At 41.1% G+C, this 17052-nt stretch overlaps 1 protein-coding gene across 4 annotated transcripts in view; it reads left to right on the top strand.

Moving 5' to 3' along the window:
* The first annotated feature begins 4576 nt into the window (after positions 1–4576).
* TJP1 (tight junction protein 1) overlaps positions 4577–17052 on the top strand; it is a 241142-nt gene continuing 228666 nt past the window's right edge. For 2 of the 4 annotated variants that reach the window (XM_082736636.1, XM_082736635.1), the window contains exons 1-2: positions 4577–4814; positions 15975–16107. In XM_082736636.1, the coding sequence (XP_082592762.1) occupies positions 4642–4814; positions 15975–16107 (306 nt within the window). In that variant the 5' untranslated portion in view covers positions 4577–4641. The remainder of the gene's footprint in view (positions 4815–15974; positions 16108–17052) is intronic. The other 2 variants (XM_082736637.1, XM_082736631.1) reach the window with 1 other exon arrangement.

Below are 17052 nucleotides of genomic sequence, written 5' to 3'. Positions count from 1 at the left end.
ATCACAAGTAGGCAGAGAGGCAAGCAGAGAGAGAGAGAGAGGAGGAAGCAGGCTCCCTGCAGAGCAGAGAGCCCGATGTGGGGCTCCACCCCAGGACTTTGGGATCATGACCTGAGGCTTTAACCCACTGAGCCACCCAGGCACTCCATCTTTTGGTATTTCTTGTAATGTATGTATGCTGGTGATGATTTGTTAGTTTTTGTTTGTCTGGAAATGCCTTAATTTCTCCTTCACTTTTGAAGGATAATGTTGCTAGGTATATAATTCTTCACTTGGAGTCCTTTTCTTTCAGCTCTTTAAATTTCTACCCTTCTGACCCTCATGATTTCTGATGAGAAGTCAGATATTAATCTTATAGAGAATCCCTTATATGTGATAAATTGTTTTTTTCTTGCTTTCAAGATTCTTGCATGGTCTTTGGCTTTCAATAATTTGACTGTTATGTATCTAGGTATGGATTTCCTTGAGTATATCATCCTTAAAATCCTTGGATGTGCAGATATATATAATTTCATAAAATCTGAGAATTTTTCAGTTATTTCTTCAAATACCCTTTCTCCTTTCCTTCTGGGACTTTATGCATATGTTGGTATGCTTAATGGTTCTTCATAGTTTTCTGGGGCTCTGTTCATTTTTCTTCATTGTTTTGTGTTTCTGTTACTCACACTGGATAATCTCAATTGAATTATCTTCAAATTTACTCACCCTTAATTCTGCTATTTTGAATCTGTGGTTGTGTCCTTCTAATGAATACTTATTTTTCAACTCCAAAATTTTTATTTTTAAAAATTAAAAATTTAAATTTAAAAATGTCTACCTTATATTATCTATTTGGTAAGACAAGAACTTGGGAAGTTCTCAGATTTCCCTTTATTTTTTAAAGATTTTATTAACTTGTCAGAGAGAGAGAGCACACACAAGCAGGCGAAGCAAGAGAAAGAAGAGGCAGAGGGAGAAATAGGCTCCTCGCTGAGCAAGGAGTACCATGTGGAACTTGATCTCAGGACCTCAGGATCATGACCTGAGCTGAAGGCAGACGCTTAACAGACTGAGCCATCCAGATGTCCCTCAGATTTTCTTTTAATTCTTTAGACATGATTTCCTTTAGTGAACATATTTATAATAGATGATTTAAAGTCTTTGTCCAATCAATCCAATGCCTGGGTTTTCTCAAAGACCATTTCTACTAACTGCTTTCTTATCTATATTGGCCATATTCTGCTGCTTTCCAAGTCCTATAATTTTCTGTGGGAATCTCGACATTTTGAATAAAAGAATATGGCAATTCTAGAAATTATATCCTTCCTGTCCCACTCCAAGGTTTATTGGTGGTGCTTGTTGTTGTTATTTTTTGTTCGGTGACTGCTGTGAATTCTGAATTCTTTGTCATGTTTGGCTACCAAAATTTCTTCTCAGGTGCTTAGTGTCTGCCAATTATTGGACAGAAATTTCCCTAAATGTTTTTGGACCAATATGTGTCCCAGCCTTTGCTGAGAGACTGTGTCAAGAAGAGTTTACAACTCTTCCTTAGCTTTCATTTTCTGCTTGCTACTGAACCTTAATGGAGCCAGTTGTGAGAGATTAGGGCCTTATCAGGCACTTGGTGAATATGTGCACGGGCCTTCATCCTATGGACTCTCATTCCCCATCTGTCCTTTAAGTTTTTTTGGTTGGCCTCTTGTTAGCCCCACCTAGTTTCACTACCTCAGGCAGCTGTGATGTTAAACAATTGCTACTTATTGTTTCTGAAAAATGCCCTAGGTATTCCTAGGTTCTAAGCCAGGTCAAACAAAGACAAGCCCTATGGATGGAGCTTTTCAAGTCAAATAATGAAAGTTCTCGGGGGATAGGGCTTTTGGGGAGCTCTGAACCCATTCTGCCACCTCCAGTGGCTGCTAGCATACTGGTTTTCAAAACCAGTAATTATAAGGCTGTTGGTTTACAAGGCTACCACAGAGCTGGAGAGGAGATGTGAATTAAGCAAATCAAATACTATAAAGCTCACAGTTCTAACCAAGATTCAATACTTTTTCTTGTACATACACTCTACACTCTCTGGATTGTTGCAAGTCTTTGGTTAATTTCTGGAGTTCTAAGAAGGTTGATTTTGACAATTTTAGCCAGTGTTCCCTTTTTATGGAGAAGCAGATTTTCTGCCATTCTGGAAGTGCTTCTACCAGATTTATTTTTGTCTTTCATTATCCTGAATTGATCCCCCCAGCTTCCAGTTGTCTAAACCCTTGAGTACAGTGTGATATTTTCATCAAATATCTTACAAGCAATATAAGAAGGTGGTACAAAAGTCCATAAAAAATGATGAATACATAAGTATAGACCCTGATGCTTTTTCCAAAGTTCTGCTCCAAGGTCCTCTTCCATGTTTGGATATATATTTGAAATGTCAAAGATCTGCCAATTCTTCATTTTAGGCAAGAGCTAAGTCTTCAGGATACATAAAAGTGAAGTAGATTCTAATGAGCTTTACTACTGAAGCCCACTAGAAGGAGATTTTTATTTTGTTCTATTTTTTGTTTGTTTTGTTTTTATTTGTTCTAATCTTCTCATACTCATTAACTTGTATAGTGTTTAAATAGTGTTTAATAACTTGTATTGTGTACAGGGGGAATGTACTGTGGAGGGAAGGCATTATCATTTGATAGTTCTGCCTGGTGGGTGCACAGGTTATCTTGTTATCCATACTCTTCGTATATACATATTATACACACACACACACACACACACACACACACACACACAGAGGCAGTCTTTGCTTTGCAGGTTCAGATGTGCCTGACATTAGTTACTATGGCTTAAATAACACCAGTGCTCAACAATATGGTTCAAATTTCAGTTATCATAGCATATTAACTGTGAGAAAATGCATTGAGTATAAACTTCCATGGTAGCTCCTTAGTGGACAAATCACTATGTAAATAACATGTGCATCAGAATCAGTGAGCAATCACAGCAGTTCTTGCAAAGCCTGTCAGTGATTGGTTACTGCACATCTACTTACAGTTTAGGTAATGACAGCAAAGTGTGCAGTTGTGTTGCCTCCTGTCCAGTTGTGTTGCAATCCACAGAGCATTGATAAAAATGGGTAACTGAAAGAGAACTGGTTAACAAAGATGATAGTGCAGCAAAGGAAAAAGTGAAAAAGATGGAAGTGAATTGAAATTTGCATGGAATGTAAATGCTGTTATAGAAAAAAATAGGCAGCTGTGAAAATACTGACACTGTCATCTTTTCAGAGACTCTAGATTTGCAGCCAGAAGAATTAATTGAATATAAACTAGGATGAGGAGAGTGGTTGTGACAAAAAGGATGAGGATGTTCCAGAGAATGTCACATTAAAGGAACTCTGATATATTTCACAACATTGAAAACTTAGAGGATAAACCATTGAAAGTGATCCAAACATGATGCATTACCAAGGCTCAGAAAAGATGCTCTATATAACAATTCTAGGGTCACCTGGGTGGCTCAGTGGGTTAAAGCCTCAGTCTTCAGCTCTGGTCATGATCGCAGGCTTCTGGGATTGAGCCCCACATCTGTCTCTCTGCTTAGCGGGAAGCCTGCTTCCTCCTCTCTCTCTCTGCCTGCCTCTCTGCCTACTTGAGATCTCTGTCTGTCAAATAAATAAAATCTTAAAAAAAAAAATTCTACCAGAAGACCAGCACTATTCAAGTTACTTTTGATAAGTTTCTCTTACAAAGATATGAAACAGTTTAATTCTCAATGTTTGTAGTATTCCAAACTACAGTGTATTAAATGAGTTTTACTTTTTTTTTTTTTTTTCATTTCTTTATACATTTACAGTCATCATTGAAGAGAGTTCGGAATGTTTTGACAAAATTTTTAAACGTCATGGAAAATCTTACATTTTCCCATTGATTATTAAGATAGTTCTGCATGGTTCACGGTCATTCCCACAGTTCCAGACTACCGTGCAAACGAAGACTGCGTGCACATCATGTATATGGTATATATACCATATATATTGTATATGGTATGTGTACGTGTATACACATACGTGCATTTTGTAGAGATGCATTTTATGTAAACATAAAATCTTCAGGGACTTAGAACACGTAAATGACGATTTCAAACCATCAGCCGGTAATTATACATTAAAGCATTTTTTTTTTCTCTTCTGGAATCTTGTCATGGGATTCTCTTGGGCTTTAGGTGGTTGAAATGAGCTGCTGGCAGCCGCGGAGGAAACTGAGGCACGCGGGCCGCGGGGCCGCGGGGTCGGCTGGCGGGGGCGGGGCCTGGGGGCGGCGGCCCGGCCGCTCCCGCCTCTCCCGGAGTGCGAGTCCCCGCAAGGCCCGCCGCCCGGGACGCCCTGGGCGCACGCGGGGGCCGAGCCGCAGGACGGAGGGGGCGCTGCGGACGGCGGCGGGAGCGGCGGGCCACGCACGGCGGCGGCGGGAGCGGTCGGGCACGCACGGCGCCGGCGTCGGCGGGAGCGGGAGTCCCGGCCACGCGCGGCGGCGGCGGCGGCGGCGAGGGCGGCGGTGGCGGCGGCGGCAGCGGCAGCGGCAGCGGCGGGAGCGGGAGCGGGAGCCGGGCGTGCACGGCCGCGGCGGCGGGGAGCGGCGGGAGCTGTGGCGGCGGCGGATGGCCCAGAGCTGATCTATGCGGCGCTTGGAGGGGCTGTGTCTGCGGCGCCGGCGGCGGCGGCGGGGCCCTGCCCGCGAGCGGAGCGGGGACAAGATGAAGTACCAGAAATACCTGACGGTGCTGCAGATGGCCATCGGCGTCACCCCCTCCAACCGCGGCAGCCTCCTGCCGCTCAAGAGGAAGCTGTGGTGAGGGCACGGCGGGCGCGGCGGGCGCGGGGTCGGGGCCGGGGCGGGCGGGCAGTGAGGCCGCCTGCGGCCGGGCCCGACGGGCGCGCAGAGCCGGGGGGCGCAGCAGCCATTTCGGAGCCCCTGGGGCCGAGCGCCGCCGCGTCCCGCGCCCACGCGGGCGTGTTCCGCCGCGACCCTCGGCGGTGCTCGGCGACACGCAGAGCGGCGCGCCGCCGGGAGGGAGGGGCGGGGACCCGGCGGCTTACGGGCACCGGGGCGCCGGTCTCCCGCCCGGGACTGTCGTTCCAGTCGCCTCCCGGCCAGTTCTGGCTCGGAATTTCCAGCCACGCTTCCTTGCGGGCACAGAACGATTTATTAGCGCTGCGTTTTCTGCTGTTTCTGAAAACCCATCTGCTGTGGGTACAGAGTGAAGGGCGAGCCGCTCCCACGGTGAGGGGACCAAGTTGCGAGGTTTTAATGGCATTAGCAGGGACTGCATTTTATCTGCACGCGTTCCAGTTCCTCTGACCTGGAAACTGTTATTGGGGTAACGGGAAAAGATCGCCCTTAAAAGAAACATGGCTGGAAGTTTTCCAGATCTGGTTTACACAGTTGATTATCTATCGGGTTGTATGGCGTTTTATTTAGTGTTTAAATGTGGCCTATGGAATCCCCGTGTGGGCTGCCTGGGTATTCCAGTTGCCTTGAGACTTAAGTGTAAGGTTCTGCCACAGAAGAAATAGTCCAGTAAAGGCATAGTGACTATAGGCAAAAAGATGCCAGACTTCTTTGCTGTTCAGTGGCTGTTTTAATTTTAAAATTTGTGGTGGGTGAGGTTCGTAGAGATTTACGCTCTTGAATTTTAATTGAATTTAATTTCAAGGGTACAGAGAAAAGGAAGTGAGCCTGCTTTTAGGCGTTTGAGAAAAGTAGTTTCTGCTATCTAAGGCAAAATGAGTGATCCGAGGACTCTAAAGATGGAGCAACTAAGAAAAAGAGTTTTCTTTTTTGAAAAAAGAATGCCAACAATGGGGAATTTTGGGGGTACGAACAAAATATATGGATGGGCAGTGAAGTTCAAATTTCAGCTGTGCCACTTACCGTGTGACCTTAAGTTACTCGAGTATCTGTTTCTTGGTCTGTAGGGTGAGAATGATATTATCTAACTCATGGGGTCATAACCTAGATCAACTGAGATATTGAATGCAAAGTGCCTGCCACTATGCCAGACTGAATAATAATAGATCCTTAGTTTATATTAGTGTCTTCCTCACTGCCCTCACCCACCACTTTGTTCAAAAAAAGAGATTTGGGGTGCCTTGGTGGTGCAGCCGGTTAAGCCTCCAACTCTTCCTTTCACCTGGGGTGCTGACCTGGGGGTCCTGGCATCCAACCCCACCTCTGGTTCCGCACTCAGTATGGAGTCTGCTTGAGTTTCTCTCCCCCTCTCTGCCTCTTCCCCACTATCTCTCACTTGAATAAATGCATTTAAGAAAAAAAGATTTATTCTGAAGAAGGTTTTTTTTTTTTTTTGCCTCAAAAAGTGACATTTATTCAAAGAAAAAAAAATGACAAGATGTCCATCCCTTGGCTCCCTTCCCTCCCCCCTCCTACTACTCTTCAGCCCCCCAGACTGAACCCTGGGGGTCCTAAGTAGCAGGACAGCCCCTCAGATGAGGTCAGGGACATTGAGGGGCATCTCCTCAATGGAGGTGTTGTAGAATGTCTCGATGTCTTGGAGAGTCCTCTTGTCTTCTTCTGTCACCATGTTAATAGCCACACCCTTACGGCCAAATCGTCCCCCACGACCGATTCTGTGGATGTAGTTTTCCCTGTTGGTGGGAAGGTCATAGTTGATGACGAAGGAAACCTGCTGCACATCGATGTCTCTGGCCTAGGTCAGGGGAGAGGACAGGTCAGCACGAGCACGAGGGGACACAATCAGGCCAGAGGAATGGGAATGAGTGTAGGCGGCCAAAGGCAGGCAAAGGAACAGACGTGCCCTGTCCCCGAGCAGCCTCAGGCATGCCAGATCATCTTCCAAGTAGCTACTTTCTGGAAGAGGGGCACGGGCAGGCCCCCTGGAGAGGGAATCAGCTTGGACCTGAAGAAGGTATTTTAATTGGAAGAGCAGCAAGTGACAACACATCAAAGATTAGACTAGGAATAGCTGGCAGTAATTAAGAAATGTCCATGGAAGAAGATTTTAGCAAGTATAGGAAGACTGTGCTACTATTATGAAGCAAGAAGTAGTAACGTTTGAAGAAGGCTTTTCAGGTTGATGGTGTACAGGAGGAAAAAAGACATCAACGCCAGCAGTCTTTCCCCTCTGCTTTTCTTCTGAGCAACTGCATGTTTTACTTATGCACTTATACAAAGCACTGCATATTTTACTTAATTGTCATACACGTTTCTCCTCCTTCCCCCAACCCCCACAACTAGAATGTAAGTTGCATGGGGGCAGGACGTTTTATCCGTTTAGCTCATTACTAAGTCCCTTGTAATCAGTATCTGGTACAAAATAGTTTCTGAAAAGATATGTGTTGGCTAAATGAATTCTTAGTAATGCGTAACTGGGAAGGAGATTTTCTTGATATTAAATTTAAAAACTAAGATGTGGGAATAGTGCTTGAGGAGCTGTTAGGCATGAATATTAGTATCAGTCAGCCACCAAGTCAGGACACGAGGTTTATTATTTTTTGATGGAGTGCCGTTTCTGAATACATACCTCAATACAGTTTGTGAAGAGAGGACACAAAGAAATAAATTCCAGGTAATTTTTATACTCCAGAGATTCATGTTTCAGTCAGGCAGTAAACTGAGGACATGATTAAAAACCATCTTACTAAGAGATAGCCTGGAAAAGGCAGGAAGATTTTTGTTTAACTCTTCCACAATATTAAATGAGCATTTCAAAATTTCTGCTCAATGTTAAGGGAATTTGCAAACGTTAATCTAGTTTCTATAGAGGCAAAGTGAAGAGCATATGCTACAGAAACTCTAGAGTGAATGGTACATTAAACATAGATATATATAGTCCTTTTTTTTTTAAGTCTAAGAATATTGTGCTGCTTGATTCATCTATTATATCTTCTGGAATTAATTTTCTAGATAACATTCCATTTTGCCAGTGTCAGAGCCAACGGGACATGGAGGATTGAGATAGAAGACACTGTCACGTGGCAAGAAGATATGTAGCTATGGGTTCTGACTCCAGAGTGATGGGTGGGACACAGTAGCAGACATCAGCAAGGGTTGTCAGACCTTGGAATGCCCTAGCTTTGCCACTTACAAGATGTGAGGGCATGCCGTCATAATTGATTGTGGCGTGTATGAATGAGGATTTATACAAAGGTGCTGTCTCTGTTTCTCTCTCTTTAAATTATTGCAGTGTATGGAAAGACTACATGCCTACAAAGCTTATGACAATGGAGGTAAAGCATAGGAGGGAGTGATCCAGTGTTTTGGTCCCACATTTCTGTCTAGTTTGACCATTTGTGCTCCTTAACTTTCTATTAGGGAGTAGCTTTCTGTCTTTCTGACTGGCTCTGCAGATCCTTTATGGCGTACTGGTTTAGGTGGAAACTAAACCAGACAAACAGCCAGACCTGCATCAGCGGAGCCTGTAATTCTTCTCTTTGTCTCCTTCTCCAAGAAATTTAGGAAATAGCACTGTTTATAGTATTTGGTTCTGAATCATTAGTGTTTAGGAACCTGGAACTCAGGCCTATAAACCTCTCCCCATAGTAGGTGTCAGTCTGTATGGCTTGCTTTCTGGGGTGGGGTGGGGGGTCTTCTGTAATTGCTGGTTTTGAAAAGAAGCAGAAGGGCACTGTATTTCCCAGAGCTGCTGTAACATTACTACAGACTCAGTAGCTTAAAAACAACAGAAATTTATTCTCTGGTTCTGGAGGTCAGAAGTCTGAAATCAAGGTGTCCACAGAGCCATGATCCCTTAAAGTCTCTTGGGGAGAATGCTTCCTTACCTCTTCTAGCTCCTGGTGGCTGCAGGCATTCCTTATGTCTGAATCCCTCCCTTCTCTCTCTGCATCTTCACATGGCCATCTTTACTTGTCTGTGTCTTCTCGGCTTCTTCTAAGGATATTTGTCATTGGATTTGGGGTCCACCTGGATAATCCAGGATGATCTCATCTCAAGACACTTCAGTATATCTGCAAAGACCCTTTTTCTAAATGGGGTCACATTCACAGGTTCCTGGGGTCAGGGAGAGTGGAGAGGAAGGGCACCATTCAGAACAGGTGCTGAGGCCAACTCTTTGCTCTTCAGTGGGTGTAAAGCCCAAATAATTGTTTCATCCTAATTTTACATTGTCAGTCCTGATTTTCGCATTGAGTGCTGTTAGGAATGTGTACACTGATCTTAGAAGGGGAAAGAGTGTCATTTCATTTTGTTCATGCCTCTAAGTATATTTCTTCCAGTTATTTGATTCAGTAATTATTGAAGGCCACGTGGCATCAATTCATTTATTTAAGTAGTTTAGTTGTCCAGTAAACAGATTCTAGAAAAAAGAGGAGCTGCCATTCATTGAGCTTATTACCTGCTGGGCCCAGTGTAAGTGCTTTCCAAGCAACTGCCGTGTAACCTGCAGCACCCCTATGAGGTAGGTGCTGTATTTTTCCCAGTTTTATAAATGAGGTCATTGACTTGCCCAAAGTCACACATCAGGATTTGTACCAGTTGTTGGGGTTAAAAACACATTTGAGCAGGGACATGACAGTCTAGAAAAGAGGAATAACTGAAAACAAGTACAAATCAACTGGAAAGTGCCTTATGGAATGTTGTTTCTCCAAGGGTGGTGCATAGCCCCCTCATGGGTCCCAGAGGTTCCCCTGATGGGATGGGTATGGTTCTAATATCCAAGTCCTTTCTTGGTTTCTTTTTTAATTGTTGAGGTATGATTGGCATATGACATCATTACTTTGAGGGGTACAACATAATGATCCAGCATTTATGTATATAGCAAAATGATTAGTACAATAAGTCTAGTGAACATCCATCCTTTTCTTAGTTTCTTTAAAGAGCAAATTATAGGCAATTATTTATAAGTACAACTAAAGGCTGGCCATTTATATAAATCTTTTTATATAAACTCTGGAGGTTTCTGAAGTCTGTTACTTATAGATAAAAATTAGCATTTTACTAGCTTTTGCTGAACCATCCTTCATAAGGATTCAGTATCCTTCTGAAGTCAGTGGCCCTGCTGTACTTAGTAGTATCTCAAGGCCTCTGTTCTTAAACTCTTGTTTGTAATTCCTTTTGTTAGGGGTAGAGATGCTTTGCTATCACCCATTAGTATTAATCTGGAGTTGGTTATGGCTATCAATTCCTGATATTTTAAAATTACTATCTTGTAGAAAGATTGTTAAGTGTTACTTTTTTTTGGTAATTTGTTCTTGTGTAAATGCTTTGTTTTTACCATCTTGATTGTTTTTGCCCAATTCTTTGTTATTATTGAGATCTTTTCCACTAGAAATCAGAGATGGGTGAGGTAGATAAGTTTGGGAGTTGTTTGTTCCAAGTGAACCTTGGTCAAAAAGAGTTGTGAGCCAAAACTTCTGAGCTAGGAACAAAACGAGAGGGTGGACCCTGGGTTTCTGCCTTTTAAACACACCGGCCATGCCCACAAGTCACACATGGTCCCATTAGGGGAGTAAGGAAGGGAGTGGAGAGAAGGAGAAATTTTCTCCCCAGTCATCCCCTGGGGATGATAAAATGGAATTAAGAATTAGGAAAAGAAAAACTTCATTGTAAGCTAAATACTGATTTCCTCAGAGTTCAAGGGAAAATATCCAAAATGCTTGTATCTCAGTTACTAACTTTAACTTTTCCTGTTGTCAAGAACCATTCTCCTAAATATTTAAGAAATAAATCCCAGAGTCTGAGTTATTCAATGCAGACCACACACTCAGGTGGAGGGAGTGTGGGACCTCAGGATTAAATATACTTCTTGGGTGCCTGGGTGGCTCAATCAGTTAAGCAGTTGAGTTTTGAGTTTGGCTTAGGTCATGATTTCAGGGTCGTGAGATCGAGCCCCACATCAGGCTCCACACTGGGCACGGAGCCTGCTTAAGATTTTCTCTCTCCCATGGGGCGCCTGGGTGGCCCAGTGGGTTAAAGCCTCTGTCTTTGGCTCAGGTCATGATCTCGGGGTCCTGGGATCGAGCCCCACATCGGGCTCTCTGCTCAGCGGGAGCCTGCTTCCCCTTCTCTCTCTCTGCCTGCCTCTCTGCCTACTTGTGATCTCTGTCAAATAAATAAATAAAATCTTTAAAAAAAAAAAGATTTTCTCTCTCCCACTCCCTCTGCTCCTCCCTCTGCTTGCTCATGTGCCCCCCCCCAAAAAAAAACAAAGCAATACAAAACAAAAACAACAAAAAAGAAAAGAAAAATACTCCTTATACCCCATGTTTGGAAGAACTGTCTTTGGTGGGCTTTTTGTATCCCCATATAGCTCGTCTTACCTGAGTTGTAAATATTCCTCTGTATTCTTATGAGTGTCCAGTGGGAAAGTACTTGAATACACATATCCCTGCCCCAAGAGAAATGCTAATTCTCAGAAATAGTGGTAAAACAAGAGAGAAGTGACATCTTAAATTCCCCTGTATCTCAGTACCCCTTCTACTTATACATGAGATAACATTGAACATTATCATCTGGAACCATGTTTATTCCTTTTCTTTTTCTCCACCTAAGAAGAGGGGGTCATTACTGAAACAAATGCTTTTTTATTTTTTTTTTTTTTGAACTATATGCTTTTTAACCGTTGACTTCTTAGCTTCCAAAAGACCTGGTCAGAACTTTAAAGTTACTGAAATTACTCTGTAGGAGCCTGATTCTGTGCCTAGAGAAGGCATCTTCCTCCTGAGAAGTCTGTGGGTAGAGGGGATACTGACCTGATATTCACCTCCTATATATCAATTCAGCTCTACTCTTCAGTAATGTTTTTATTATGATCCTGGTGGGGAAGGGGAGGATCCATTCTTCTATTTATATTGAGGATTTTTTTTTCCTGTTTTAGTCACTGGACTTGGCATTACATTGAGTTAAGTCTGATACATTTCTTGGTTGTCCATCATTTATAAATTTGATGTATATAAATTCTTATCACAGACTTTAGGTTTTAGGTTTGGAAAAAGGGTAAATAATAAACCTTTCTAAGTTAAATGCGAGAACAACCTGTGAAAAATGTCTTTGTCAAAAAGTTTATATTTCTTCTAATGTGATTATGCAACATAATGCGATCAAAGTAAAGTGTGAGAGAGGAGGCATAATTTAAGAATTGTATATTGTTTTCAGCTCTGTTTTTCTTTCCCATATGCCCACTTTTCTTAAATGAAATTCTTAATTATTTTCATGAAAGCTTTTACTCTGCAGAAAAGAGAGCAAAACTGTACCATGTAAAACTTTTTTAATGTATTGAAAATAGTGAAAGTGACATCAGAATTTTACTCTGGGAAGTAACTTGAAAGGTGCACTTATTAGCAATTCAATGAAACAACAAAAATGAGAATTAAAAAAGCCACAACAAAAATACTGAGTCTGAATGGCATCAGTGGACCAGCATTTTTGCGGTATCTCTGAAATATATTTACTAGATAAAGATAGTTCTACTCAGAGAAAAGCCTTGCAAGAACCATTTCCAGGAAATGTGCAGGAGAACATTTCTACACAAAGAGAGGCTGATAACTTGCAGCAGCATTCCAGGGACAGAAGAAGCAGAGGACACTTGGGGAATTACTCAGATTTTATGCACCAGATTGATTGATGCCTTGCCTTACCAGTTTGTGACAAGCTGTGGACAACAGTGTTGCTTTCTCGCTTACCAGAGCAGTGAATGTGGGCTCTTGGGCCAGAGGGACAGGGCTGTACCTGAGATAGCTACTGAGTCCTCTGACCCAGAAGACAAGTGACTTCGCAGCAGTATGTCCCATCTCTCTGCCAGAGTTGCCGAAGGCAGGCCGCAGTAAATGTGACAGTGCAGAAACAGATGTTCTCTAATACAAATATAAGTAGACATTAAAAATCACCAAACAGTTGGAGAAAACCAGTATTAGAAGAATTACCATACTCAACAAACAAAAGAACTAATCCCTGAGAAAAATAGAAAAACCTTGGATTAAGATGGTTATTTTCAGAAAGATGCAAGAGAATATCATATGGATGAAACACCATACTAGACACTAGAAATTTAACCTTTGCTCACTAAGGTGAAAGAGAATGGCTGAATTGACAAAGCTGAGAAGCAAGTGAGCAGTGTGGAGGAGGAAGCTAGAGAATCACAAAAGAACACTGGTGCTGGAAAAGAAGAGAAACAAAGGCGTGTTAAACATCATTGCTTGTGTACCAGTAGATAAGTATTTCAGTTTAAATAAGTGTGTGTGTATATATGTATTGTGGAAATGCAGAGGTACATATATATGCATATATATGTGTATTTATAAATATATAATGTAACTATATAAATGTACATGTAAATATATAAATACATGTGTATGTATGGTTAGCTAGAGTTAGAGTTGGCCTAATAAGATGTATAACTTTGAACTACTAACTGGAGAGGAGAAAGTCTAAGGGAGGGTAAAGAGAAAGAAAACTCAGTCATACTAAAAAGGTAGGAAAAGAAAAAGAAGAAAGCATTTAAATTTGAAAAACACAAACTATAAAATGTGGCAGAGGAAAAAATCTAAACATATCAGTAAACACAACAAATTTGAATGGATTAAGTTTCTCTCAAATGATAGGGATTCTCAAACTGAGTAAGAAAGAAAAGCATCCAGTCACATGCTGGTGAAGAATTAACTAGAGTTAAAGGTACAGCTAAAAGGAGGTGGAAACAGGGACCTAGAAAGGTTGAAAATACAAGCACAGAAAAACATAAGCCAAGAAAAGGATAATAAAACATAGTTGGGGAAATTATTAGACAGAATCGCATTTAAAGGAAAGTCTTTAATTGGAATAGAGACTTTAAATGTGATAAAAGTTTAAGTCCCTAAAAAGATAAGAGCACTGGGCGTTACACATAAGAATCGTTGAACACTACATCAAAAACCAATGATATACTATATGTTGGCTAACTGAACATTATAACAAAGAATAAATAAAAGATATGCGTTACAAACATTAAGACATCTAATACAACAGATTTGAAATATGTAATGAAAAAAACTTATATACAAAGATCCATTGTCTAATCTATGTTTGTGGTGGGAAACTCTGTCAATCGCCTCTTGTAAGAGAAATTAGCCCTTTAGCAAGACAAATATAATGAAGGACACAGAGAAGTTAAGTTATAAAAGAAAATAAAAGGATAAAATCACCTTTCCATTTAAGGACACGCCCACCTCTACATGAACATTTTTCTGTACTGTTGATGGAAGCATATATTGGGAAAGCCTTTTTGAAAAGTAGTACTTGCAACACCCAGAAACCTCTGACTCTGCATTTTCCTTCTAGTGCTCTTTCTTAAGTAAATGCTGTGTTTGTACCCAGAGATGTCACGCATGTTCATCGCTTTACAGTTTGATAGCAAATATTTGAAAACTAAATGCCCATTGGTAGGGGAGTGGTTGAATAAATTGTGGTATGCCTGTACAATGGAATGCTGTTTAGCCATTAAAAAAAAAATGAAACACATGAGTTCAAGCCGCACATTGGATATAGAGATTACTCAAAAAATCATTAAAAAAATAGAATGAAATGGACCTGGGTTATTATGGGACAAGCTTCAAGATATATTATTATGTGAAAAAATGAGATATAGGGCAATGTGAAGAGTTTGGTGAGTTTGCTAAAAAGTTTCAAAAGGAGATTAACACATGCATAGATAAGCATGAGCATTTGTTTGGGAGGTTATACAAAGAACCATTAGTGGTGATTATCTTTGGGGAAAGGGATAGGGATTTGTGATGAGGGAGGACAGGGAGGCTTTACTTTTCATTTTTGCTTCTTTTCATACTCTTTAAATCTTCTGACTATAGGGGCTTAGTATTTTTATTCTAAACTGCAGCCATACCTAGTCTATTTCATGATATTCATTCCCATCTTCTTATTATATAAATCAAATTTACTTTGCTATCAGTCTATCCAGTATGTCCTTTTCAAGCAATGAGAGACTTTTTTTTTTAAGAGAGAGCGCACACGCAGAGGGGGAGGGGCTAAGGGAGAGGAGGAGAAAGAGAGAGTCTTCAGCAGGCTCCATGCTCAGCCCTGAACCCTTTGCAGGGCTCAATCTCATGACCTTGAGATCATGACCGAATGAAGAGTCAGATGCCTAACTGACTGAGCCACCCAGGCGCCCCATGAGAGACATATGCCTTTCAGATCACAACATTTTTAATATAAAATATTAAGGTCAGGATATTTGAAAAGTATACCAACATGGAACATACACAAGCGGGAAATTGATCATAAAATAAGGAAACTGATTTTCATAAGCCACCCTTAACAAATCAGTCTTACTACTTAAGTCTCTGTCATCTCTAAGACGATAATCCACTAAGCAGTTTCCTCCCAGGTTCCTGGGGGCACCTTCTAAGTCTGCCAGCAGCAGTGGCACAGAAATGATTGAACACATAACGGTCTTGAGTGTGTGTTGATGTATATGAGCATGTGTCCCAGTGTGCAGATATGTAGATAGCTTTGATTATTTACCACTTCTTATTTGTGTTTTCTTGGTTCTGTAACCATGCTGAATTAAGTGTTGATGGTCATGTTTAAAGCTTTAAAAGTTATGTTTAAAAAGTATGCTGAACGGTATTTATGCTTGTACACAATGATAGCTGACTTGCACTGAGTGTGCCGGGCCCTGGGCTGAGCGCTTGAGAAAGAACTACCCAGAGGGGAGCAGATGCCTCCCAGTTACCTAGGAAACTTCAGTCTGGCTTTAATTGCTTCTTTGATGGTCAGAGTTGACTTCTAGTGAATCTTAATGTAGAAATGTTTGAACCCTGTCAAGAGAAATTTCTCAACCATCAAGTTACTAAGAAATACTTAGAAAGCGTATCTCCTCAGAGGTAGATCCACTGTGGTTCTTTGCTTCTTGGCTGAAAAAGGAGCACAATGTTTCTAGAGCTGTTCTCAAGTAAATACTTACCTCATGCTTGAGAAACGTATATCTACCTGCAAATCCGTCTTTTAAGTGTTTTCCGCTTCTTGCAGGGTAACGCCATCCTCTGAAAATCCGAATGGTGCTACTTCTAGCGTCAGCCAAGGAAAACCTTCTTTAAGACGAATAAAAGGGAGACTGCACAGAAGCAAAAGCCTTGATAGCATCGATTTCTGTGAACTCACTGTAAGTGCACTGTGTAGTAGTTTTTATTCTCAAAGAATATGCAAATTTTGATGTCATTATTTTGATTTTTATAAAAGCACAATAGTCTTATTTTGTCATGGGCATCTTTTTGCAGTAAAAATTGGCTTATCCAACGGGTTACCAACCAGAATGCTTTGTTAACTGATATCCATATGAAACATTAAGAATTAATGATTCTCATTCAAAGACCAAGATAAAAAAATGCTTCCTGATCTGCAACAAAAATTAAAACAAGTTCAGCGAAGTATTAATGTAAACTTCTTAGAAATTACAAATTTGAATGTTAATGTAAGTAGGGATCTCAGTGTTTGATTAACCCCAAATACCCACCTTCCTGGCAGGACCAGAAAATAGTGTTACTTAGCTATTCTTAGGCAGATCCTGATTCAGTTAATGTTGGCGCTTTCTTTCCATTCTAAGTGATTAACATTAGTGGCCATGTCCTTTTTATTTTTTTCTGGACCAAGGGACGGGTTTTCACGTGGGTTTGTGATACATTCATGCATGTTTTTAGAGGAGCAGGAACACTGGCACTTTCAGTCCGCACTATCCTTTGCTATTAATTATATTGCCTAGTTCATAAGAGATGCTACAGTACTATAAAGGATATTGTAGAATTTTCTTTGCAGTAAGATTTTATTCAAATTTATGTATTGTAGGGGTCAATGGCAAATTAATGGATATTTAGGGTGTTGAAGAGACCAGATGTATTTACTTCTTCCCTTCGAGCTCTGAAAACTTCTGAATTATAAAAGTACCATTGACTATACCTGTTTCGAACAGTGGTAACAGAGCCTTTCTTCTTTGAGGATATGACTTCTGCACCTTTTATCTATAATTTGAAAACAGAAGTTCAGTAAATTTGGATACTCTATTTTTAAATTTATTCTTATTAAAATAATTATACTCAGTTTTGCCTATAAG

Source organism: Mustela nivalis (assembly GCF_964662115.1).
Source record: "Mustela nivalis genome assembly, chromosome: 6".
Classification (NCBI taxonomy): domain Eukaryota; kingdom Metazoa; phylum Chordata; class Mammalia; order Carnivora; family Mustelidae; genus Mustela; species Mustela nivalis.
This window is presented reverse-complemented; position numbering and strand designations above follow the sequence as displayed.